At 41.1% G+C, this 27,019-nt stretch overlaps 1 protein-coding gene across 1 annotated transcript in view; it reads left to right on the forward strand.

The window, feature by feature from the left end:
• Nucleotides 1-217: 217 nt before the first annotated feature.
• The window catches only part of CLIC4 (chloride intracellular channel 4), a 62,759-nt gene continuing 35,957 nt past the window's right edge, over nucleotides 218-27,019 (forward strand). Inside the window, exon 1 of the mRNA XM_028513240.2 lies at nucleotides 218-462. Coding sequence (XP_028369041.1) covers nucleotides 391-462 — 72 coding nt within the window. The 5' untranslated portion in view covers nucleotides 218-390. The remainder of the gene's footprint in view (nucleotides 463-27,019) is intronic.

Consider the following 27,019-nt stretch of genomic DNA (forward strand, 5'->3'; position numbering starts at 1 on the left):
TTCCTTCCCGCCCCCTTGGGGGGAGTGGCTCTGGGTCCACGCCCCCGAGCATGGGCCACGCCCCCTTAGCTGCCTCTAGGCGCGGGGGCGGTGGTTTGCCAACAATCCCGCTCGGGGCCACGCCCCCAGGGTCCGGCAGTCCCCTTTCCTCTGGAGAGTTGAGGCTCCGGGCCTTGCCCCGCCCCCATCGAGGCCCCGCCCCCGGGTCCCGCCCGGTGACTAGAAGCAGCTCCGGCTGGGCCGGCCCCAGAGTCGCGCTCGAGGCGTGGGGTGGTGCTGAGAACCCCGGACTGTCCTAGAAGGCGCAGCGCGGCTGGAGGCCACTCCAGAGAACCCCGGGAGCAGAAGCAGCAGCCGCTACCACTGTCCGCGGAGCCCACCGAGCCGGCCATGGCGTTGTCGATGCCGCTGAACGGGCTGAAGGAAGAAGACAAAGATCCCATCATTGAGCTCTTCGTCAAGGTGAGAGCGCTCGCGCGCCGTCCCGCTCAGCTGAACCCCCCCCCCCCCGCGCCCGGCTGGCTGCCGGGGGCGGCGTCCCTGGGCGTGGGACGCTCGTCAGCCCCCGCGCCCCCGCAGCGCCCCCGCGCGGCGCGCGGCATCCGGGGATGAGGAAAGCGCCGCTCTCGCACCCCTGGCCCATTGTCTCCGGGCACCCGCGCCTTCCGCCGCCCAGCTTGGCCCAGGGAGCCGGGGTGGGACCGGGACCGCCGAAACCTAGCGCTCCGGGGCTGTCGTCACTGCCTTCAGCCGCGCGGGCTCCGGCGGACGCCAGACGGTGGTCCCGCGTCCCTGTGGGAGGACTAGCTGCTCCCCCTGGGGCTCCGGAGTCCCTGTCACCACACCACGCCGGGCGCCCGACCCCCCCCAGCCCACTCCTCCGTCCTCCGATTCCACTCCTAGCCAGGGAGCCGAACCCTCGAGCCAGTGGGGAGATGAACTGAACTTTGGACGCTTTCTCAAAGAGCGTTCTTCTCCCCGCTGGTGTGAAACCGTAACTCGAATTGTCCATGCAATCTTAATTTCTTGTTTTTAAAAAGAGCAGACATGCCTGGGCTTCCGGGAAAGCCCGAGATTCCTAGCCTGGGTTTTCCTGAGTTAGGTATTTTACCACCATCTGGTTTTCTTGTTTCCCAAACGCGGAATGTTTTGTATGATGCAACATTTTGGCTGCTCCCCTCGGGGTTGCTGCCTCGGGAAGGTTGTGTGCGCTCTTTTGTTTTGAAAGAAAAGCTGGTGAGGGAGGCAGAGAAATTCATAACTTGTTTGGGTTTTAGAGGGTTGATTTCCCCCTCTGGTCTGTTCAATTGTTGTATCCTGGAACTACCTTACTTGCTTACAAATACTACCCCTGCCCCTTTCTTTCGTTTTTTTTTTCTTTAATATTTTTCACTGGAGCAAAGGAAGGAGTAGAACATCTGGATCCAGCTGCCCCCCTCAAACCTTGGTTAAAATCCTCTAGACTCTCCGAGTCACTTACTTCAGCAGACTGATTCACAGCTAGGCTCTGAAGGGAAAGTTAACAGAAATCCAGAACACTTTTCTTCCATTTTTCCCGAGTTTTTAGTGAAGGACCCTTTTAATGAAGGAAGGACATGGAAGGGTTTGTTTGAGATAGGGAGAGAAGAACTGATCCCCAAGGGCTCGAAACAGTGTCAGTTTTAGGATTTTCTTTAGGGTATTGCTTTTAGAAACACTTTGGTCTAGGAGACTGAAACAGGAGATAGGTATAGAAACCCCAGAATATCTTAAAAGAGTCTCAGTTACTTTGGGTGGCAGACAGAGTACTCCGAGGTGCAGAGAATGTAGGGAGGAAGCTGAAAGAAGAGAAAGGGTGGAAGGCAGCTTGGAGAAGGGTGAAGGGTGGGTCAGAGATCAGTGCTAAAAATGTTTTACTGGGCTAGGCATAGGAGGGGATTTCCATAAACTCAAAAACAGTGTATCCACTAAAAACAAACAAAACCCATGATTCTTAATGGCAAAACTTTAGAAGTAGCATTAAATTTAGAATCTGATAAGGATACTGTCAGTAATGGTTGCTTTTCAGCATGGGACTTCAGGTCCTAGCCAATACCATAGGACAAGAAAAAACGAAGTATGCAAATTAGAGAGGAAGAGATCAATGCTTAATGCCCTGCTTACTATTAAAATTTAACCCTTAAATTAGAAGGAGAGGAACGTGGTGCATTTGTTTCCCCAAAATGAGTCACTTGCATGCTCCTTCCCAGTTTTTTATATTTGTGGTAGATCCGTATTAATATTTACTAAATACAACTAATTTCTTGGAACCATAGCTTAGCGTTAAGTAATAACACCTGTGAAAGTATGGATTAGGTGTGGTTTGAAGTATAACAGCAAAAAATATTTGTGAACCAGCTAAAAGCATCCTGTTTACCAGTAGTTGTAAGCTTCTCTCGCCATCCTTGGTGGCAGAGAACCAGGGCTCTAGTCACAATTCTTTACTCGCTGGCTTGGTTGCCTTGGGCGTGTTACTTTCCTCCCTGAGACTGACTTTCCTTGTTTGTGAAGCAAGAGGTGAAGTGTTTTTGCTTGTCCTGTGATTCAGCATAGGCAAAGCTTTGTACTGATGTAAACCAGGATAGGTGTTTCAAAGGGAATTGGTTGGTGGGGGGGGCAGACAAATGATGATAAAGAGTATTTTTCATTTCTTCTCAAAACCTATGTGCAGGGCCCTGGCTGTCGTATCTCAGTGGATTGAGCGCGGGCTGCAAACCAGGCATCGCAGGTTCGATTCCCAGTCAAGGCACATGCCTAGGTTGCAGGCCACGGCCCCCAGTAACCGCACATTGATATTTCTCTCTCCCTCTCTCCCTCTCTCTCTTTCTTTCTCTCTTTCTCTTTTCCTTCCCTCTCTAAAAATAATAAATAAATAAATAAAATCTTAAAAAAAACCTATGTGCAGGAAATGCAAATGGGGGAAATACCCTTGTCAATGTAGTTATTTTGAAAGCAGTGAGGGGGCAGAGGCCATGGCTGTCCAGTGTTGTATTTTAAACACCGTTCATTATTCCGCCAAAAGGTTTCTGTGGCAGAAAACTATTATCTGCACTTAAAGCACATGAGTGAGAAATATATTGAGGCTACTTGCTTAGGTAGCTTTAAATTTAAGAGAAATAGGCTAGGACCCTCCCAGCTAGTGTGACCAGACTCAAAGCTGCATTTCCTTTTCTTGTGAGTATTGTTTTGGAATTATTTGCCAGTGAGTCGGGTGACTCCCCATTACTCATATAATAGCAGCTGTCCATTTAAGGGTAGGGACCTTCATAACAGTAAAGAGGCTCACAAAGGCGGTCATACTCAACAGTGAGAGTGCTCATTTCTGCCACCCTGAGAGACCGGATAGGTGTATGTTTTGATAACACCGGCCCCAGTTGGGAACCCCCAACCGACGAGGTAAAGTCCAATCCCTTTAGCCTGGGTTTCTAATCCAATTTGTTCACTTACTAATCGTGTTTCCAGACACTTTGCTTAAACCCTTTTGTGCCTCATCCTGCACAATTGGGATATTAATAGACCAACCTCATGGGATTAGATTGGTTCATGTATGTGGCATGGAACAGTGACTGGTACACAGGAAGCAGGTACATGCTGATTGTGTGTCATTTTGTATGAACCTATATAGATGCAGATTCCCCTGCTGGTCAGTAAGGAATTGGGGTGGTGGTTATAAAGACAAAACAAAAAACAAAAAAACATGGGCAGAGTGGCTTAACATATAAGAATAGCTGTTTCTTTTGAGATATTCGGCAGGGTTTCTAAGGTGCTTGGACCCTGGAGCCAGACTGCTTGGCTTAGATCTGGCTTCCAGTAGTGTCAGGGGGATGTCGTAAGTTCTTAGTGCCTTACTTTCCTGATCTCTAGTACTGGGATAAGAAGAATAACAATTTCATAGGGCTGCTGAGGGGGTTAACTGGTAGTCTGTGTGTATTAACTGGAGTAGTCTAAGCTGCTGTAATGAATAATCCATGCCAAACAGTATCTCCAATAAGATACAAGCTTTTTTTTTTTTTCTTGCCCAGCAATCCAGTTAGGGTGTCCTAGATGTTGGGGTGGCTTTCCTCCTGAGAGTTGGGTAGGGGTTAAAGCTCTTCCCAGCTTGTTTTCCACCCACCCCAGAGCATTGTCCTCTGTCCTGGCTCAGCCAGCAGGAGGTGGAGAGTATGGGGGAGGCATATTTCTCTTTAGAGCCCCAGCCCAGAAGCTCTACCTATCACTTCCTTCCTGCTGCGTTGGGGAGAACTTAATCACATGGTTTCATCTGACTGCAAGGAATGCTGGAAAATGTGACCCATCGCATGTGTAAGGCTTTAGAAATAGCTCTTGGCACACAGTAAACACCTATTTTCGTTATTGGTGACAGTATATTATTCCTAAATGTGGGCTTCATTAATAGGGTTCAGGGATTCTGTAAATCCTTGAAATTACATAAAAGATGCTGTGTGAGGTATCCCCCTGCAGATGCCTAACCCAAGGGTTAAGAACTATTTTTCCAAAAAAGTAAGTGGTGACGTTCTGATTGTCAAGCATAATTCCTATAAACAAAGTATAGAAGAGAGGTTTGGGCTAGATGATCATTAAAGTCGCTTCCATCTGATCACTGGTGACTTCTGCTGGCATGAACTAAGTGCCTAATACTGAGGTAAGTCCTATGGGAGATATAAGAGATGATTAAACATTTCCTATATTTCGGTATATAAATTTTATTGGAAAGAAAACCATACATACAGGGGTGTCTAACCTGCCGCCCACTTGGCTGCATGCAGCCCAGGATGGCTGTGAATGTGGCCCAACACGAAACCGTAAATTCACTTAAAACACTGTGAGACTTTTTTGAGATTACATGTCTCAATGTATCTAATGTGAGGCCCAAGACAACTCTTCTTCCAGTGTGGTGCAGAGACGCCAAAAGGTTGGACACCCCTTTCATGGTACCTGTTTAAGGAGTCCAGTGTGGTTCACGTTAAGTTGGGCTAGGAGATGGGGAAAGGTGATGATAGATGAACTTGGCCTTAAAAGCCAGTGAAGTAGGTGTTGGGAATAGCAAAGAATGGGAATGTTAGTTGTGACATCATTTGTAAGCTCTTTATGCAGGAAGCAATAGGTAGATTGATAATTTTGAAAGAAGGAGGAACCAGGAATGTTTCAAATCCATAGTGTCAGGGAAACAAGTTATTTAAAAGTTGAGGATGAGACTTTTAGGACCTAACTTGAGTTTTTGCTCATACACGTGATTTTCCTAGCCTTGCTTGTTCTCACAGCACTTCCTTGTTTGTGGGTTGCTGTCTATTCAACAGCTTCCCAGTGTGTTTGGGAAGGTGAGAATGGATCATACAAATGGGCAAACTCGTAGCTGCTTTGCCCGGAGAAAGTGGGAATTCTCTATGTGCGGTTTCAAGGGCAGGCTTCCACCTCCTCTTTTTAAAAAAACACAGACAAGTGAAATAAATTTTCTATGGGAAATGATGCTGAGAACTTTGTTCTCATAACTGAACAGAAAGTAACTCAGCATCAGTATAGTGTTACCTTGGATGTAATTGGTTTGTCATTCATTTGAGGTTTCCAGAGGGGAAAATTCAGGAGATAGACATGAATGTGAGAAATGTGAGGTTAATGGGAACGCTGTTTTTGCCAAGTTTTGTTTGAACCGTTACTGAACATCTAACAATGCTACTGTTAACAAAGGCCAAGGTGATCATTTTGATTAGATGTAAAAATCTGAGAGAAAGGGACCCACAATGGAAAGAAAAAAACAAAATACAAAAAAAAAACAGGAGACCTCTGAGTCAAGGGGACTGAACACTTGAGGACACGGTATGAATGGTAGTGGAACAGAGGCAATGCAGAGGACCCGGCCATACGGTCAGTAAAAGTCACATTTGGTTTGGAAGGATGCTTACTGAGAGCCTGAGATGCCTGGAGCCAGTTAAAGGATGATGAGCAAGACTTTCCCCCTTCCTGTTTCACTAGCGATGCGGAGCCCCGCTGGTGCCGCCTGCATAGGGAATTAGTGAGTCCATAAAAGGGAAGTGTGGTAGGCAGGATGGCAAGTGTGATTAAGACAGGAATGAAGATTTCCTTGGCTTTGCCTATTTTAGAGGCCGTTGTAGAGAATGGAAAGGGAGTTTCTGAAGGAAAGTGACATTTAGGTCATGATTACACACCAGTCAAGTATGATTTAACAGAAATAAATTTAATTCGGGACATCAGTTGGTGAATTTTCTTGGAACTTTTAATCCGCTTGTCTTTTGTTGAGACTTGGCTTTTATCCCTTAGTGCTCAGTACCAAGCATTGGTACTGGGAATATCAAGCAGTCCTATGTGGCTTGTTTTTTTCCCTTTAGTTAAAATACAAACCCAGGAAACTTTAGTAGTCTAAATTTATGAAAAGAACAACTTAATGTAGGTAACTAAGACTATATCTGATGCTTATGCCAAAGATGGACTAGGAGTGTCTTACACATTAATGATAACATTTTGAAGAAGTAATGGTATTAGAGCCAAGGCCAGGTTCATCATGCATGTATTTTGTTTCATAGATTTTTTTTTTTTTGCTTTTGTTGAAGCTGAATACAGTGTGATTATAAGCAAGGGGTATAACAGGTCCCCCCCCTTTTTTGTGATAAAATTATTACTTACAACTTTACACGGAAAATAATTTCTTATGAAAAGGATTTAGTTTTCATAATAGAATTGTAAAAATGTCAGTCAAATAATAATTTAAGTATTGAAATTTACCACCGTGTTGCATAGTTATTGATTGGAACATGTGAGAGAAGACAGAAAGAAGCTGAATATCATGCCATTTGTTGGAGGCTGAGGTGATTGTGAACGTTTAAATATATGTGAGTTCTGTGCATGTTTTCCTCTAACAACAAGCTGCTTTACTTTGGACATGGAAACCAGGCGGTGGATGACTAGGGTGAAAGTTCATTAAACACTAAAGACAACCAGATCAGTCTGTTGTGCTACTTGGGAAAATGGAAGAGCGGTAGCTGTGAGAGCAGACCACATCGACTAATCACGAGAAAAAGGTGGTTAATGAAATGAAATTTTGACTTTGAATATACACATGCCCAAGACTGAACTGAAAAGTTTTCAGACAAAAACTTATGAAGAATGTGAAGTTCTATGTTACTCTATGTTTTAGGTTATAGCATATTTTATTGAACGCAGGAATTTAAAATTTTGGTTTAGCCCTGGCTGGTGTGGCTCAGTGGATTGAACGCTGGCCTACAGACTGAAAGGTTGCCAGTTCAATTCCCAGTCTGAGCACATGTCTGCATTACGAGCCAGGTCCCCAGTTGTGGATGTGCAAGAGGCAACTGATTGATGTGTTTCCCTCTTTTTCTCCCTCCTTCCCTCTCTATCTAGAGATAAATAATAACATTTTTAAAATTTTGGTTTCAAATTAGGGCTTTTTCACTCTTCATTAAATCATGTAAAATTGTTGATAATCCTCATTAACATAGACTTCATTTACATTTTGTAATTGTCATCAGGAGCCTTGATTGCAAATACATTTTTTTTAAAAAATGGCTTAGTTGCCCTGGCTGGTGTGGCTCCTTTGGTCGGAGTGTCATCCAGTACACAGGTACACTGAAAGGTCTAGGGTTTGATTCCTAGTCTGGGCACAAACCCACTTTGTGGGTTAGATCCCTGGTTAAAGTGTCTATGAAAAGGCAACCAGCTGATGTTTCTCTTTCCTTCCCTCCCTCATCCCCCACCCCCAAGCAGTGAAAAATGTTCTGAGGAGAGGCTAAAAAAAAATAAATAAATAAAAACAATGGCGTGGCATAAGTAGTAGCTAACCTTAGTCTGTTTTAGTTTAAATGCTGGCCCTAAATTTGCAAAATAATTTAATTTCCTTTTTGTTTCCCAGGATGTTCATTGGTATGTATTGTATTAATTTTTTTTCTTTCAATTATAAAAGCTATACATTTACTGTACAACTTAGAAAACACAGAAAAGCACAAATAAAAATCACTCTCAAACCTTTCTTCTAGAAGTGGCTGCTATTACTATTTTGTTATATGTCCTCATCTTTTTTATAAACTTGCTTGAATTATTGAAGAGTGTTTATATATAATATTTCAATGTTCTTCACAACAGTAAAACACTAGGATGAATGAAAAATGAACTCCAAGTGCAGTCTAACATGTAACATGTATTGAGTTGAGTGGGTTTAAAGAAAATTTACTTGATTTAGTTTTTATCAAAGAAACTCAGATTGTATCTGGATTTATCTTCCTTAATAGCATTAAAGGAGCATTTACCCAGTTTGATCTTTGCTGGAGGAAAGCAAGCTCTTTTATGTTGTGATACCTGTCAACACTTAGAATTGTTCGTATTATAGGTATTGATTAAATGGTTTGAAGGTACACCCTCCCTTTGTGCTCTGTTCTGAAAATCCAAATTATTTTTTAGTATTAATTTTCCCCTTCAATATCTATGTAGTAGTTGGAGGATATAAGAACAGTTGATTGCAGTATAGGGATCATAACAGAAGCAAACATTGATTGAATATTATCTGGACAAACTAAATAAGATAATTAATTGACTTAGAAATGAATAAACTGTTGACATTGTATACTAACAGATGAAGGGTAGTTTGTGTTACCGAATCTACTAAGTAAGGTTTATTATCAGTTGTTTAAAGAAACTTTATCTTTTCCCTTAATAGTTATATGTCATGTTCTATAATTTTTATCTATCTAAAATAAAATGAATACTTCTGGACTCAAATTTTAAATGGATCCACCTTTCTCTAGTTGTGTATTGAGTTAAATACAAACTTGTTTATCTGGCATTCAAAGTCTTTCACATTATGATCCCAATTTGTGTTTCCAGTCTTATCTCCCACGAGCCAGCCTCATTCTAGCTAGTTTGGTGCTGAATATGCCATGTACTCCGCTGCCTTCATGGAAGGGCTTTGATGGTGTTTCCTTTATGTGAAATACTTCTGGCTTCATCAACCTCTCCCCCTAAGTCCAGTTTCTGCCTGCTAGAATAGTATGTGCTCTTCTTTCATGCAAAGAAAGCGCACGATTTCATGCACAATTGTTTAACAATTGTGAGGCACTCTTCTAGTGGCTTGGGCATGTCAGTGAACATCGTGGCGTTCATATTCAATTGTGGGAGGCAGGCAAGTGTATATCTACAAGTGCAGCATATCTACCGCTGTGAAGAAACATGAAGTAGGATAAAGAGTATGGAGAATGATAGGGGTGCTGTTTTCTAGTTAACAGGACATTTAAATAGGAAGTTAGGAGGCTGCATAGGAGGCTGTTCAGTAATTCATGCATGAGATGATGGTGGCTTGGATTAAGGTGAGAAGAAGTAGTCTGATTCTGGATATATTTTGAAGATGGATATATATCTCCTGATGGATTGGATGTGGAACGTGAGAGAAAAGAGTCAAAGGTGATTCCAAGATTTTTGTTCTGAACAACTAGAGCGATGAATTTCATTAACTCAGGTGGGAAGGTTGGGAAGACCTAGTTCTGATGAGGAGGAGATCCGAAGCTTAGTTTTTGACATGTTAAATTAGAATATAGGTATATATTTTAAGTTTTTATTCATTTTTTTTTTTTAGAGAGAGGGGAAGGGAGGGAGAGAGGGAGAGAAACACCAATCATTGCCTCTCGTGTGTGCTCCAACAGGGGACCTGTCCTACAACCTAGTCATGTGCCCTGACTGGAATCGAACCAGGGGCCTTTTGATTTTGGGATGATGCCTAACCAACTGAGCCACAGCAGTGAGGGCAAAATTAGAATATATTAAGAACTCATGGAACCTACTGTTTATAGGAGAAGCTTACATTAAATACACAAAGACAGTATATAATTACATTAAGGACAAGAACAGGGCATCTTGAGAAAGAATGACAGGAAACTCAACTTAGATGGCAGCTCAGTGGGACTTCTGAGAAATGACATGGAGGGTGAATAGCATTAGGAGAAGGAGGGGCTGAACATTCCAGGCTGGAGGAATTGGCAAATATAAAGGCTGGTGATAAATTCAACCAATTGAGAGTGTGCCTGGAATAGAGAGAACAGTCCAGGTGTAGAGTGAGTAATGGATGAGCTTCTTCATGGAGGTTCTTGTATCATGTGAATTTTTTTCTCAGTATAAAGAGCATTTCTTTAACAGGCTTTAAGCAAGGAAGTGGCATGGTTTGGTTTGCATTTTAAGGTGAGTAGTCTGGCCACTCTGGAAAATGAATTGAGCAGAGGCAAGAGTGGAAGCAAGAAAACTAGTTGGAGGCCATTGCAATCAAGAAAGACGATAGTGGCTGGGATTAGGGTGATGATGGAAGAAGAGAATGGATTTGAGATACATTTTGAAGGTGCAGTCACTGGGAAGGTATTAAAGAAGAAGTTGCATGTGAGAAATGATGTAGGTTCCTAATTAGAATCACTGGTTGACACAGGTGCCTTTTGTTGATAGGGAGGCAGAGCAGACAGTGTTCAGTTTTTGACTTGAGTTTGCGATGACCGAGATGTTAACTGGAGATATCTACTAGAAAGTTGGGTACACAGATCTGATGCTCAGAAAGAAGTCTAGGAAGGGTAGGGAGATTTGGGATAGTATTTATAGTATGTGAGAGCATTCTGTGGATGAGTGAAGAGTAGGGAAAATGCCCAGGACCAAATTCTGAGGTCATGTCAACACTTAGGTGTTGGGTAATGGAGGAGAACAAGAGGTATTGTAATAGAGCAGTAATAATGGAAAGGCGAAAACTAGGAGAGTGAAGTACCCAGGAAGCTAGGAGAAGGTTTTAGGAAGGAAGGAGTGACCAATTGTGTCAAGTTAGATGAGAAGCTATTTGGTTTATCAGCCTGGAGGTCATTGGTAACCTTATAGCAACAGCTTTGGTGGGATGGTGCTGGGAAGCCATAGTAGAGTGGCTGGAAGAGTGAATAGGAAGGCAGAGTAGACTCACTGTGTAAAGCCAGCTCTAATGGGAAACTTGGCTAATTAGAAGAGACAGGTTGGTAGCTGGAGGGGGATCCATGTTAAGGGAAAGCATTTTTTTTTTTAAATAAGCCATTAGAGCTATAATGTTGGAAGGAACAGTATACACACCATGATGTTAGAGGGGGAAATATTTCCCATGAGTCATCATAACATTGACTGGGAGGTCTGGTGTGTGTATATTTAGAATTGGTGCCCGTTCCCACTGACTTATATTTTTGTTGCATTTTCCAAATGCAGGAGTATTTCATACTAAATCGACATAACACATACTTAACTGAAATAACAGAAACATTTGTGAGGTGCTTGCTATGTGCCAGACACTGTGTTAAGTGTATTACTTGTATTAATTCATTTAATTGTTCTTTAGTAAAATGTTTGCTGAAGGAGTACACAGAAGCTTTTTCTTGTTCTCCTTGCATAGGGTTGATTCCAGAGGAGGCTGATGGGAAAGAAGAAATAAAATATATGATTTGCTAAAAGCAAATGCTTATTAAATTCATAGAAATAATCATATGAGAAGCCAGAGAAAGAGGCTGAGAATGCAATGCAAGTCATTGGGTTCAGCTCCCATGTGCTGTTTTGATTTAGTGTCTCAAAGGGACTCTTATTTTGGCTCTGACCCAGGTGGCTCAGTTGGTTGGAGCATCATCGTCTACACCAAAAAAAGGCTTTGGGGCACATACCTAGGCTGCAGTTTCGGTCTCCAGCTGGAGCATGTACAGGAGACAACCAATCGATGTTTCTCTCTCTGCCTCCCTTCCTCTCTTTCTAAAATCAATAAAACATATCTTCAGATGATAATTTTAAAAAATGACTCTTAGATTGAAGTGAACAGATTTACTTTTTTCCCCCCTTGCAAAATAAAAAGGATTGAAGGGAGAGTTCATGACTGTGTATGTGGCCCGGAGTATGTGCCTGACAGCCCTAGGATGAAGAGTTGCAGTCTTGGTCCCGAAGGCAGCAGGGATGCCTGTGCTAGATGGCAGCGCTGCCTTGGCACTGCTTGTACAGGTTCCTCCTGTCCTTTGTAATATTTGTGATCCAGTATTCCGAAATCAGAACCAGGGAGTGGTTTTTGACTTGAAGAATCATTTGTATTTCCCATGTAAGGCACTAGTCTATTTCAGAGTGGAAGATGGTTAGAATTACTACTTCAATTAGGCAGTTGAGTTGTCATTTGGAAGTTGTCATAGTAGTGACAATGTAGTGACAGTGTTTCAATTCTCGTTCTACCCTTTCACTAGCTGCCTTAGTGTCTCCACTGGGGTAATAAGTAGTATCTACCTCTTAAACTTTTATAAAGATTGAGTCAATATAAGAAACGTTCTTAGTGTTTGACACATGGTAAGCATGGTTTTCTTATTATTATTCCTTGGGCCCTTTGGAATTCTGAGTTAAGACTGTATTGGCTCATGGTTACCTTATATATTTCAATATATATGGTTTTCATCTCCAGGATGTTAGAGAAGCATCTGCCAGGCTGTCTCTAGGCTGGGGAACTTTCCATTCTTTATCAGAAGAGCAGGTTTAGTGCAAAAAAAGTTCAAGAGTAGACTTGAATTTATTCCTGAGTTAACTTCAGTGAACCGTGGTCCCGTTGGCACTCACTGGGTAACTACAGGACAGCCAAGTTGGACTCTGCCGTCTTAGACCATCTGCCTCAGCAGCTCTTTGTGCGCTTGTAGCTGAAGTTGAGAGTCCATTATTAGTTGGGAATGTTTTTCCTGTTTCTCTTTTCTTTCCAACTCCTCTCCTTCACCCTTCTCAGCCTTTTTTTATGAAAGAACCAAAGAAGTAAAGAATAACCTATGACATATAGAATCTAGTGGTTTTGTAGAAGTTCTTTTGAATTATAGATATTACATATTTATTTCACTTAGCTCACTATGCTACTACTACATCGCTCTATTCCTTGATTTGTATGGTATTCACTTACAAAGTTGAGCTGGTTATATATTCACTGGCATTTCTTTAGGGGAAATGCAGGAGAGATTAGGTTCTCTCTGCTTAATTTATAGCAGAAGAAATTGACCTAGTGTAGGTTTATAGGTTTTATGCTTAGTAATTTTTGAGGGGTAAGGTTAGAAAGAGTTGAAGTCTCCTAATTCCTAATTTATTTGTAGACCCCAAGATTAAAAACACTTTTTTCACCTTATCCCACAATGGAATGATGATAAAACTTTAGAAATGTAGCATGACTGTAATTGATAGATAATGTAAGGATCAGAAAGTAACTTTAGTATCCTTTATTTTATAATAATATTACAAGCCTCTTGAAACCATCTATTTCTATGTCAGATAGAGCACACTGACACATAAAAATGAACAGTAGGTTTTTGCTTTCCTGTTCGAGTCAGAATAGTAGCCGTAGCATAATAATGTTATGGTCCAGGCACCAAAACATAGGTGCCAAACCCTTTGTGTATCAGCTAGTTTAAGCCTCATATAAACTCTGAGATAGGGGCTGTGGATGCTATTGGCTTGGAGAGGCCATTGCCTGCGTGTGGTCGCAAGGCTAGTAAGTAGCAGTGCTGGGATCTGTACCAAGGTCTTTGTGATCCAGAGCCTAACTCTTAACCACTAAGAGTTTTTAATTTGTTTATATTCCTTTTCTCTGTTTGCAACTTGAAGTTTTACCCACCAGAGTTTTGTTTTTACTGTTTGTTCTTTTTAGTCACCCTGAAAAATGAAAAAATAAAAAGTTCAGAGACTGTTTAAATATATTTCTAAGCAACCAGTGAGGCTAGGTGGTTTGTTAGATGAGTGGTTGCTTTCAGTTCTTTTGGTTAAATTTGAAAGGAAACTGTAAGATTTCCATGACCTCACCTCTGTGCATTTTTTGGGTCCTGGTTAATTAGTATTTTATAAAGTACTCTAAAGGGGTTATTTATAAACTTGTTAAGGAGTTTGACTTGATCATCACATATTTGATTTAGAATTATTTTCCAATTTGGAAGTGTTAAAGTGGTCCAAGTTTTAAAAAAATGTACTAAGATGTTAATATTTTTCTGTGTGTGTGTGTTTAACCTCTCCCTTCAGAGGAGCCTTCATTAATCTTTGCATTGTTGATAGAAAAAAAGCAAGGAAGTTTCTTTTTGTGGATAGAGGAAATGGCTGTTAGTTCGGGACTTTACCCATATTAGGTATAAACTAAATATAGATGTGTAATCCAGGAGTGAAGTCACATCTATAAAGTTTCTTAAGCAGAGTTAATGAGATCAGCCAGTGCTTTGGGATCTGGGTTTTTTTTGTTCCTTTCTTCTGTGCCTTTTTTTTTTTTTAACTTTTGGCTCACTTAAAAAATTACGAAGCTGTTTAGTCCTATGTTCTGCCTTCCTTTGTCCCTTAAAAAAAACCCAAACCATTTATAAGGATTCTTTCTTTGAAACACAGAAATTAACAAAAAAAAAGACTTCTGGCCAAGGTGGAGGGGTAGGTATCTACACTTTGCCTCCTCGTACAACCAAAAGAAGGACAACAAATTTAAAAATCAAAAACAAGCAGAACTGTCAGAAAATCGAACTGCATGGAAGTCTGACAACCAGGAGTTAAAGAAGAAACATTCATCCAGACCAGTAGGAGGGGCGGGGACAGGCAGCTGGGGCAGAGAGGATGCGAGGAAAGGCAGTGGCTCGCAGACCGGGTGTTCCCACATTTGCGTGCGGATAAACTGGGAGAAACAACTCGGGACCCGCGCAACCCAGAGTTCCAGTGCAGGGAAATAAAGCCTTAAAACCTTTGACTGTAAACTATGCGAGTGGTGGTGGTGGGAGAAATTCATGGCCTCACAGGAGAGTTCGTTGGAGAGACCCACAGCGGGGGTCTTAGAACGTACACAAACCCACCCACCCGGGAATCAGCACCAGAAGGGCCTAACTTGTTTGTGGATAGCAGGGGAAGTGACTGACAGCTGGCTGAGAGCTGAGCAAGTGGCATTGTTCCTTCTTGGCCCCTCTCCCACACAGAGTCACACAGTGCTGTGGGTTGCCCCTCCCTGGCTCACCTAAGGCTCCTCCCCTTACTAACAGGTACACCAAGACAAAGAAACATGGCCCAAATGAAAGAACAGATCAAAGATCCAAAAATAGAACTAAGCCTCGAAGAGGTAGCCAACCTATCAGATGCAGAGTTCAAAATACTGGTAATCAGGATGCTCACAGAAATGGTTGAGTATGGTCGCAAAGTAGAGGAAGAAGTGAAGGCTATGAAAAGTGAAATAAAGGAAAATGTACCAGGAACCAACAGTGACAGGAAGGAAACTGGGGCTCAAACCACAAGGAAGAAATAAACATTCAGCCAGAACAGAATGAAGAAACAAGAATTCAAAAACATGAGAAGAGGCTTAGGATCCTCCAGGAGAACTTTAAACGTTCCAACATCCAAATCATAGGAGTGCCAGAAGGAGAAGAGGAAGAGCAAGAAATGGAAAACTTATTTGAAAAAATAGTGAAGGAGAACTTCTCTAATCTGGCAAAGGAAATAGACTTCCAGAAAGTCCAGGAAGCTCAAAGAAATGGACCCACACACTAAGGCACATCATAATTACATTTTCCAAGATTAAAGATAAGGAGAGAATCTTTAAAGCAGCAAGAGAAAAGGAGACAGTTACCTGCAAGGAGTTCACATAAGACTGTCAGCTGATTTGTGAAAAGAAACCTTGCAGGCAAGAAAGGGCTGGAAAGAAGTATTCCAAGTCTGTGGATAGAAGCATGTAGAGAGTATTGTCTCTTTCTGGTGTTGTGTTCTATATTATTTTACAGTAAAATACAGAGATAAAAATAGTATTCAGTTATTGAACTGAAGACATGTAATTTGGGTTTTTTGACCAGCTGCTTATTAGATACATTAGATCAATGTATCAGCAGATTGGTTTAGAGGTCTAGAATCTTTACATTATCTAATTGGAAGAGTTGTTCTCATCTGAAAAGTGGGTATGTTTCTTAGAAGTGATGTCCAGTCTAGTCCAGATTTATTTTATGTACTAAAGTAGCCTTAGTGTAGGTTGTCTTAGGCCCAGGCAGAAAGTTGAGACCTGAGATTTCAAAGTCAGATCTAGGTAATTAAATTCTCATAATTAGATGCAGTTTAATAGACAGCAAATATAAATGGAACTAATAAAAATTCTCAGTAATAAGAGGGACGATTTGCCAGAAAAAAATGAAAACTCTTCCAAGAGTGAATTCTTTGACTAAAAAATACAGTTTTCAAATGAACAACTTTGAAGATGAAGGGAAGGTTTTGCTATATTTAAGAGAAAACAGATACAGAACTATTCTCAGTGAAAATTGGCTTTTATCATATTTAAGGCACCTGGGCATTGAAATGGTAAGCAGAGCCCTGGCCGGTGTGGCCCAGTTGGTTGGAACTGCATTCGGTACCCGGAAGGTTGCAGTTTGATCCCTGGTCCAGGCATGTCAGATCCCCTGTCCAGGCGCTTTGGGGAGGCACCCACTCGATGCTTCTCTCTGGCGCCTGTGCTTTTCCCTCTCTCTCCCTTCCTCTCTCCTCTCTCTGAAAGCAGTAAAAAAAAGTGTCCTTGGGTAAGAGTTAAGAAAAAGAAGTGGTAAGCAAAAATCTCAATAGCAAGCAAGGCATCTTGTACTATTCAGATATTTGAGATTGATCTTAGGTCAGCCAAGAAGAGAGACAAGAGTTCTAAATGTTAACTTTTCACAGTTCCAATATGTTGCTGAGTATATAATTTTAAAAGAACCCTATTTGGCAATATGTTTTAATGAAAATTTTAAACATGGACAATTCAAAATAAAATACCACAGATTCATTCTTTCATGTTTGAGTGCTAATATTTTATATTAAAATATTCTATAGCATTTTTATGGCTGCAGTTCTTTGTTCATTGTTACCATTATTAATCCACTGTTCATAGTCATTCAGAGGTCCAGGATGAAGACATACTCTAATGTATATATTTATAGCCAATTTTTTTGTACATAATCATATCATGTAATTCTGTTTTTAAAGCCCCTCACCTATCTCATTTATCCTTTGAGCTCTTTATTTTCTTTTGTTTACCCAAAGTATAATCTCTTTAAAAAAAAAAAAAAAGCCTTTCTGGAGAACTTAGATTTTTTACAAAGGGAGTAATTGGATTTTTGACTCTACTGTGGAACTCTTGGAATTTCTAGGTCTGGGAACTTGTTTATAAAGAGAACTAACTCTCAGCCACTGAAGTTAGGTAGCTGCTGTAGCATGACTAGGGAAGAAGAGTATTTTTTGAACACTTGATTGTTTTCTTTCACTCCCAGGACTCTTTCTGAGCCTAGTTTATACTGGTGCATGTATATTTTTAAACTGCCCTTAGGGAACGTGGGCTGTTGGATTTTGACTTACATGAGAATTTTGTCCAACCCTCCTGTATTTGGCTTCAGCTGATAAACAAGGGGAGACTGGCAGTTAGTTAGTTTATCTTTGGTTAGAAGATGTTAAAAGAGTGAGGCTTGGTGAAAACATTTGAGGTAACTGGTGGTTTTGTTTTTGTTTTTGTTTTTTTGTATGTGACCAACAGTGAGAATAACTAATCATAAAAGGCACATTTTTTAAAATGATATAAACATTTCTTAATATTGGGTTGGCCAAAATGTGCGTTAGGTTTTTCTCGTACGATGGCTCGAATAGTGCTTAGTTGTTTTTAACTTCAATCAAAACAATTTTGTTGGATTCTATTGTGACAGCTGTCATATCAGTGTGCATTTAAAAAAAACTTATCGCCCTGGCTGGCATAGCTCAGTGGATTGAGCGTGGGCTGGGAACCAAAGTGTCCCAGGTTCGATTCCCAGCCAGGGTACATTCCTGGGTTGCGGGCCAGGACCCCCAGCAGCCGCACATTGATGTTTCTCTCTGTCTCCCTCCCTTCCCTCTCTAAAAATAAATGAATAAAATCTTTAAAAAAAAAAAAAAACAACTTATCAAAGTTGGTGAATTCTTGTGCAGCCATTTTAATGTTGAAGATGGAAGAAAATATGCAACATTTTTGGCATATTATGCTTTATTATTTCAAGAAAGGTAAAAATGCAACTGAAGTGCAAAAAAAATGTGTACAGTATATAGGGAAGATGCTGTGACTGACTGAATGTGTCAAAAGTGGTTTGTGAAGTTTCTTGGTACTATTAACATTTTGGTCAAATAATTCTTTGCTGTGGGGCTGTTTCATGCATTAGAACATGTTTAGCAGCACCCCTGGCCTCTGCCCACTAGAAGCCAATAGCGGGGGAGAGCTGACATACTCAGAATATCAAAGACAGGAAAGTTATTGATGAAAATGAAAAATGTCTTTTATTTTATAGAAAAAAACTAAATGGAACACTTTGGCCAACCCAATATAATAAACATTATTAGTCTTCTGTATTCCTGAAATTAACTCTTTTAAATGTCAAACATTTACATTCTACATACTTTTATATGAAATTGTCTTCATTTCCATTCTTCACTTCCATTCTTTAAAGATACTTTTGTTGGATATAAGATTTGGGGCGATTTTTGTTCTTGGTTTTATTTCAACACTTTAAAAATGTTGTTCTATGTTTTCTGGCCTCTTGTATTTCTGATGAGAATTAAGCTGTCATTTAAATCATTTCTGTCTTTGTATGTAGTATGTTGTCTTTTTTCCCTAACTACTTTAAATAAAATTTTTATTTTTTCATTGCTTTTTAGCATTTTAATTATAATAAACCTAGGTGTGACTTTATATTACCCCTCTTTGATGTTCATGAAACTTCTTGAATCTGTAAATTTGTCTTAATTTGGGAAAAGTTTGGCCATTGTTTTTTGAAAAAAATTTTTGCCTTGTTCTCTCTCCTCTCCTGACAGGATTTAACTCAAATTAAAAACATAGACCTTTCGACATTTTCCCATTAGTCTTTGAGGCTCAGTTGATTTTTTCACTTGTTTTTTGTTTTTTTAGTCTTTAGACTTGAGCACTTTCTTGGATCTGTTTTCACATTCATAGATCCTTTTTCTCTTCTCTATTCTACTGTTTAGACCATTTAATGATTTTCAGAAGTTTCAGATAGTGCATTTTTTTTAGTTTTAGGATTTGCCTTTTCTTTTTTCTGGGCCCTTTCTACTGAGATTTCCTGTCTTCCTTTATCATGAACGTATTTTCTCATTTTATATCATTAAGCATGGTTTATAAGAACTACCTTAAAAGTCCTCGTCTGCAGATTGCAGCATCTGGATAAGTTCGGGATGTGTCTCTGATTATTTTCTCTCTTGAGAATGGTGATGTTTTTGTGTTTCTTCCTATGGGGAATAATTTTGGATTGTATTCTGGATATTGCAAATGTTATGTTCTCATCTCTGAGTAGTATTGGTTTTGTTTTGTTTTTTTTTTTTCTTCCCCTTATTTTTTCTTTTTTTAAAGAGAGAGTAGAAGGGAGGGAGAAAGAAAGAGGGAAAACCCTGGATACTGACACTGAACCTGCTACCTAGGCATGCGCCCTGACCAGGAATCAAGCCATAGACCTTTTGCGTTATAGTGGGAGGCCCAACCAACTGAGCCACACCGGTCAGGGTGTTTGTTTTTTTTTTCCAAGCAGGTAGTTAATTCAGCTCAACTCAAACTGCAGATTTTAGGACTCCCTCTCTTGGGCTCTTTTTTTTTTTTTTTTTTTTTTTTATGGTGTCCTACATTATTTTCCAGTGGTGATGGTAGCTCTGAACTCTGTCCTTTGGTTCTTCAAGCCAGCAGCACTGGGAATTTTTCACTGGAGTTTTAGCTGCTCTGCATGGCACAAGGTTGAAAGATAAAAATTGGGGAAACTTGTCCACTCCTCTGTTTCCCTCTTCCAAGTGTCCACGCCCCTCCCGCATCTGCCTGCTTTTGTTTATTTTCCTGTGTCAAGTGGCTTTTTTTTAGTCTGAAGTTGTCATTGTCCTGGGGTAGAAGGTTGATTCTATGAGATCTACTTGGTCATACTACAAACCTCAAATTGATTTTTAAAAATTAACTTTATAATTTTAGAATGGTTTTAGATTTATAGAAAAATCACAAAAATAGTACAAAGTTCTCAAATTGCTTTGAAAAGAAAATATTTCAAAAAAAATTTCTGAAATACATTAATGGCTCCTTGACTTCTTAAAATGCTGATGTAACTGCCAATTAATGTGAGCAATCATTCTGAATACAAATTCAGAAATGTAGCCATGGCCTCGGGGACTAGCGAGCCATGCAAGAGGCTGTTTCTGCCTCTGCAAACAACCTCAGCTGCTCTGCTTTCTGAACCTCGATCTCCCTGGCATGTGCGCACGCATGGATGGGTGCGTGTGTGTATGTGTGTTTTCTGTTGTTTCCTGTGCCCACTTAGCTCTATTGATGCAGCCCATTTCCTTTAATTTTCTATTGTAATCTGTCGTGGTTTGCTAAGCCAGATAAGCAAACTTGTTAAAATTTGTTTGAAATCAGAATAAATACTATCTGGGAGCTTGAGTGTTGAGTTGATTAGTCAGGTACATGACCTTTCTGGCTCGCCATCTTGGTGACGGTGGTGCTGGTGGTCCAGAGGTTTCTTCCTCTGTGTTTAATTTGATGGGCGCCACCACGGGGCCTATGTGGCTGTTGAGTGCTTGAAAGTGTCCAGTTTGAAACGAGATGTACTATAAGTATAAAATATACACCAGGTTTCAAAGATCTAGTGCAAGGAAAAGAATGTAGACGCTTTTTTTGTTCACTGCATGTTGAAATGATAATATTTTAGATGTATTAAATAAAATAAAATATTATTAAAATTAATCTCACCTGTCTCTTTTTACTTTTTTGAAAATAGGGCTACTAGAAAATTTAAAGTAATGTTCGTGGATTACGTTATAATGGTTGTGGTTCAGTAATTTATTTTACTTGATGGGTGATGTCCATGTGGGAGAGATGGTGGTTGCACCCTAGGGATCGTGAGACCAGGCCTTTGAGATCCAGCACCTCCTTCGTTGGTACCTTGGTGTAGGAAACTGTGAAAGTGGTTGCTAGCGTGGTCCTCCAAGTTCAGACTTCACTTCTGCCACTCCTCAGCTGTGTGACCTATGGTGAGACACTTAGTTTCTCTAAATCTGTTTCCTTATCTGAGCTGTGAGGAAAGCAATAGCCTAACTTCGTGTGGTTATTTTGAGGTTTAATGTATATTAATAACTTTCATGTAGTACATATCAAGTGAAAAGTCAACCGCTAAGTTAAACAGTAGCTATTAATTTCTTTCCGGGCAATTTTGGTGACATTTTCATTTCCTGTAGTAAATCTCTTCCCTGTAGACTTTTACAGGGAGTAGATTCAGGGGTGACCCGACAGGAAAAGGTCATATGCCTTTGGCCACCTTTTTTTTTTTTTTTCCCTTGTCATTCAGTATTTTTAATTATGTGGCTCATAATGTGCTCTGAAGAGTTTTTGCTCCTATTATTCTGAGGCTTAGAGGAGTGACTGTAAACATCCAGCAGAACTTGTTTGTATTAGGGTTCTGTCTGCTTAGATGGAAAGTCTGGTCATTGTATACCTGACACTTTGTTTCAACCAAGTGCTCTGGCTGAGACATTTCAGGTTTGATTTTAGCACAGATTAGAGCCACTGTTTTCATTTGCTTCAACATGTACCGGAGCAGAGAAGCGTTTGGCAGAATCTGTCTCAGCTGGCGTCATCATTTCAGTTGCAGCTTTTGACTACTTTGCATTCAGCATTTTTAAAAGCAGTATGAAGGGAAAAGCAGTTCTGTTGTCTTTAGGCAGTTTAATATTTTGGCAGTGACTAGGGACAAGCAAGTTATCACATGTAAACATTTGTAACATTTTCTTTTAAATAAATTTTCTTAAATCTGAAAAAGAAGACAAACAAAACAGTACAGAGGTGTACCCGGTTAATGTCCCTGCCCCTTCCTCTCCCCAAAGGTGTCTTGAGGTGTTTACTGACTTTGGTTTGTAGCCTCTCACACCTGAGAAATATTTTCAAGCCAAGGCTACATATGTTATTATCTCTTGAAGGGGTTTTCCTTTTTATCTTTCAACAAAGGGTCGGCACACTCACCCCCATCTTGAGGCTTTCTTCTTTCCAGTTGCTCAAATCAGAAATCTAAGAGTTAATTGATTTCTTTCTTTCCTTCACTTCCCACATTCTAACCATCCACATTGGGATTGTACCTTCCCAATTTAATTTAATGTATGTATTTTTTTAAAATTTTATTTATTTATTTTTAGACAAGGGGGAATAGAAGGACAAAAAGAGGGAGAGAAACATCAATGTGCAGTTGCCTCTCACACACCCCCCGTGGGGGACCTGACCCTCAACCCAGGCATGTGCCCTGACAGGGGATCGAACCAGCGACCCTTTGGTTCACAGGCTGGCACTCAGTCCACGGAGCCACACCAGCCAGGGCTTATCTATGCATTTTTCATGTCCATTGCCTCCACCTGATCCAGGCCACATTCCATTGGAACTTCTGCAGTAGGTCTCCCACCTTCCATTCTTCATCAGCTCCGTGCCCCCAGCCCGTTTTCCAGATGGTATAGCAAGGGTTACTTATTGTCTGAAAATAGAAATGGATTTTATGTTCGTATGCCCCATGCACCAAAACCCCTTCAGTGGGATCCCGTCACCTCATTCTCTGGCCCCCCTTCCCCAGGCTCCATGAGGTCAGGAATGTGTTCTCTCTGCTTGGCGTATGATACTCGTTACCGAGCATGTAACAGTGCTGGGCAATACTTTAAGAGATTTTCATGATAATTCATTTGATGTAATAATAATCTGATGTAGATATTACTGAGCATTTTACATGTAAGGAAACTTGAGTCCCAGAGAGGTGAAGTAGTAGCATATGCCCAATCTCGTAAAAGTGGTTTAGTAGAAGATCCCATGTATTAAACCAGGCACTCTGCTTCCAGTCCTTGCTGTTATTAGTCATCGTGTTAAATGATTCCTTGCAACACAGTAGGTACCTGGTAAACATTTTTAAAATAAATGAACAAACGTTCCTTCTGTAAGCATCAAATTCAAACTCCTTAATTTGATCTAGAAAGTCGTCTTTTTTTTTTTTTAAGATTTCATTTATTTTTACAGAGGGGGAAGGGAGGGAGAAAGAGAGGGAGAGAAAGAGAAACATTAATGTGTGAGAGATACATTGATGGGTTGCTTCTTGCACGCTTCCACCTGGGGGCTTGGCCTGCAATGCAGGCCTGTGCCCTGACTGGGAATTGAACTGGCGACCTTTCAGTTCACAGGCTGATAGTCAACCTACTGAGCCACACGAACCAGGGCTAGAAGGTCTTTCTTAATGGCCCCTCCCCCCGCCCCCATACCACTTTTCTCTCACAGTTGTCTAGTCACATTAGCTCTTTGCATGGCTGGCTCCTTCTCATTCTTTAGGTCTAAGAGATCTTCTGTGACCATCTGTCTTATGTAAAGTAGGTACGCCTTCTCCTCTCTCTCTGTACTTTGTTTCCCTTTGGGCACTTATCGCAGTTTATAATTTTTAACTGGATATTTTTATTATCTGTTTCTTCCATGATGTCAGGTCTGTCTCTCATTCATAGTTGTGTCCACAGTGCTTGGGAGCTGGGAAATACGTGCAGCATGTTAAATGGGTATCTCTGGGTCCTAGGCAAAGAGATGTTCTGTGAGACATTCTGTGAGTGAGGAGAGAGCCCATAGCGTGAACTTCAGTGGCGAATGCCACCCAGGCCACTGAAGTCCTGGGTGAAGGTCTAAATGACAGCCCACAGGAAGTAGAATTGGTTGTAACAAGCCCTAGAATGCCTGTATCTTCTTTAACTTACATTGAGAGTTTTCTGTTTTCATTCCTTACTACACTTAATTATTTTCATTCTTTCTGCTAGTGTTTTTTTTTTTTAATCCTCACTCAAGGGTATGTTTATTGATTTGAGGCCTGGGGAGAGCGACATTGATGAGAGAGACAGAGAGGTTTGGTGGGGAGGGAGAGAGATAGAGAGAGAGACATCGATCGGTTGTCTCCCACACACTCCCCGACTGGGTGTCCAACCTGCAGCCTTTAGGTGAACGGGACAGTGCTCCGACCAGCTAAACCACCTGGCCAGGGTTCTTCCTGCTCGTCTTGATTGGAAATAAATGATGATATTGGTTTGGATGCTTATCATTGTGGTAACAGAAAACTTCACCTCCGGTTGTCTTTAACCGTTAAGGACACGTGCATCTAGCGAAAGCAGTGTGCCTGCTCTGTGTGCACTATGTCAGGGCCTGGCTCTCTTCTTTGGGATTCTCTCGGCTTAGTCCTGTTTGAGTGTTGGCTGCAGCAGCCGCAGCTTTCACATCCAAGGGTTTTCTTTTCAGGTGTTTGTGTCTGAAGAGCAAGAAACTTTTTTCCAGGAGACTCTGTCTTGTCAGCGAACCGCGTCCCATGATTACACCTAAGTCACTGGCAAGAGGAATAGAATTGACTGGCTTACAATCAATCAGGATTTACCCCTAAAATTGGGACTTGGGTGTCATCCCCTGTGTCAGCTGGGGGAAAGAGGAATGGATGCCTGATCAGAAATAGGAGTTACATCAGAAAAAAAGAAGTAGGAGAATGGATGTTGGGCAGACAACTATGAGAGTTTGCTGTAGTGGTTTGTTGGCTCTGTTCCAAGGTGATTGGGAGGCCTAATTTACATTTTTGAGAAATTATCAATCAGGAAGATTTGTCTTAATAAGTTTTTCCTATACTGATAGCTTGGAACACATTCTTTGTGACTCAAAGGCTAGCAATCAATAGAAAGCTAACGAATGGTAAAGCAACTGCAACCGAAGTTGTCCTGTGAAAAGACTTTCTAAAAGTGTGACATCTCCGTGAGGTTACAGTCTAGCTAGGGACATACAGTGCAGAGGCGTGAGTAGTGAAGGAATAACACTCGGTGACAGTTTAAGACGTCACAGGGCAGGTCATGATCAGGGGCCTAGGCTTCCATTCCCTGGGGATTTGGAAGAGGTGCAGAGTCTTGGGTCCCACTCCAGACCTACTAAATCAGAATCAGCCTTCTACCAAGATCCTCTGATGGTTTTTGTTGACGGAGAGTTTGAGGAGCTGGAGTCGAAGTCGTGAGAACAGATCGTTGGTTTGGGCTACAGGGATGTAGACAGTTTTCTTGGAGGCGAGGCTTGAGTTTAATTGAAGGACAGGCACAGCAGTGGGCGTTTCATGGAGGATGCCGTGGCTTTAGTCGAGTTAAGTGTCCAAATTCATGTTGCCGTGCTGTACCGAATGAATGGAGGGGTGACGGAGTGGTGGTGCGGGTCCTGAAGAACACTGCTGAGGCAGGCGTCCTAGGAAGGGCGGAGAGGGGACTTCTGCATGACCTCATTTGTGAAGCCTATTGTCCATGTGTATAGGCTTTCTTTTTTTTTTTTTTTTTTAAGATTTTATTTATTTATTTTTAGAGAGGGAAGGGAGGGAGAAAGAGAGAGAGAGAGAGAAACATCAATGTGCAGTTGCTGGGGGCCATGGCCTTTAACCCAGGCATGTGCCCTGACTAGGAATCGAACCTGTGATGCTTTGGTTCACAGCCCGTGCTCCATCCACTGAGCTACACCAGCCAGGGCTGTACAGGCTTTCTTAAACAAAACTTAACTATTGGTTACATTAGGTTATTGAATCATAATTTGGTCACCTACTAAGTGAAACAGAAACAGATAACCTTTGAAACTACTGGAAGATGAATTATTTCTTCCATTTAACAGATTTAACTATGGGTTGTTATGGGTAGAAGAATGTGCTTAAAAGAGTTATTACTAAACCATGACATTTGGCTAAAAAAAAACCTGGCTAAATTGTGAATTTTAGCTATTTCCTTCAACAGCATCCTAGTAACTGAATCTTGATGACTTCAGATTTTCATAGGTTATTTTGGATAGGTGAGTGCCTGAGTTCTGTGCATGAAGCATTTTTAAAGTTAAGTGACATTTACTAAACTTACCGTGTACCAGGGACTCTGTGAATACCTTAACTAATTTGATGCCTATAAGACTGTGTAGTAAAGTCAAGTTTCGCAGATGTGAACTAACTTACTGAAGATTGCACCGCTGGTAAGTAGTGAAGTCAGGGTTCAAATCCAGGTTGGTCCGATTCTAGAGCATGCCGTGTCTGTCCCACAGGCTCTGCAGGCCCTGTAGAAGGATAACAGCTTATTAAACAAACCTTTAGACTCTAGACTTTGGTTCTAGCATGCATGTAGCAAAAAAACCAAAGAAGCAGAGGAAAGAAGCTACGGGATTGCCCATTTATCATGTTTTGTTTTGTGACTTTTAGGTTCATCTAAATCAAAGCCAACTGTTTTGTGTACGTAGACAGCTAATTTAGATAGATTCCACTCTAAAGGTGAAGTGAGACCTTAAAGTTTCTGAGTCCATACTTTTGGCACACACTGTTTTATAAATTCCCTAGAAAATGTGTGAAGGGAAGTGATTAATGGTCAGGAGCCCATTCTAACCTTAAGAGGAAGAAGCCTCTCTCCCTGCAGTCTTCGTCACCCTGCACCCCTACCCCCATACACACAAAGAAACAGAAATCAAGGAAGATGAAGAAGCCCTTCTTTGGGGCTTAAGATCTAACTTTCTATGGACTGATTAAGCTAGGTTTTCTAAGTGAGCAGTTCCTTAACCTCTAATTAGTAAAACATTAAAAAATATTTGTGGCATCTACTGCTGACCCTTTTTCTGCAACGTAGGAGTTAATCCAGCCATTTCTGATTAAACACTGGTATTAGGCAATCCAAGAATTACAACAGAGGTCCCCAGGGAGGGTGGGGAGTGGTGAGCATGCCAGCGCAAACCCAGATAGCAAGTGAAACAGAACTACCCCCTTCACAAGAATAGAACCCAGAGGAGTGCTAACTCATCCCGAATCTGGAAATTGGTGGTGATTTCTGTGTCAGTGGGATTATTCAAGTTTTTGCTTTATTCGGGTTTTCTGATTTTTAAAAGAGCATTGTAGGTATGTGTATTTTTGGAGACATACTTTTAAAAGTCATACTTTTAAAACTGTGTATGCTAAATGGAAATCTTGGCCAGTATGTGTAT

The sequence above is a fragment of the Phyllostomus discolor genome, chromosome 5 (genome assembly GCF_004126475.2).
Source record: "Phyllostomus discolor isolate MPI-MPIP mPhyDis1 chromosome 5, mPhyDis1.pri.v3, whole genome shotgun sequence".
NCBI lineage: Eukaryota > Metazoa > Chordata > Mammalia > Chiroptera > Phyllostomidae > Phyllostomus > Phyllostomus discolor.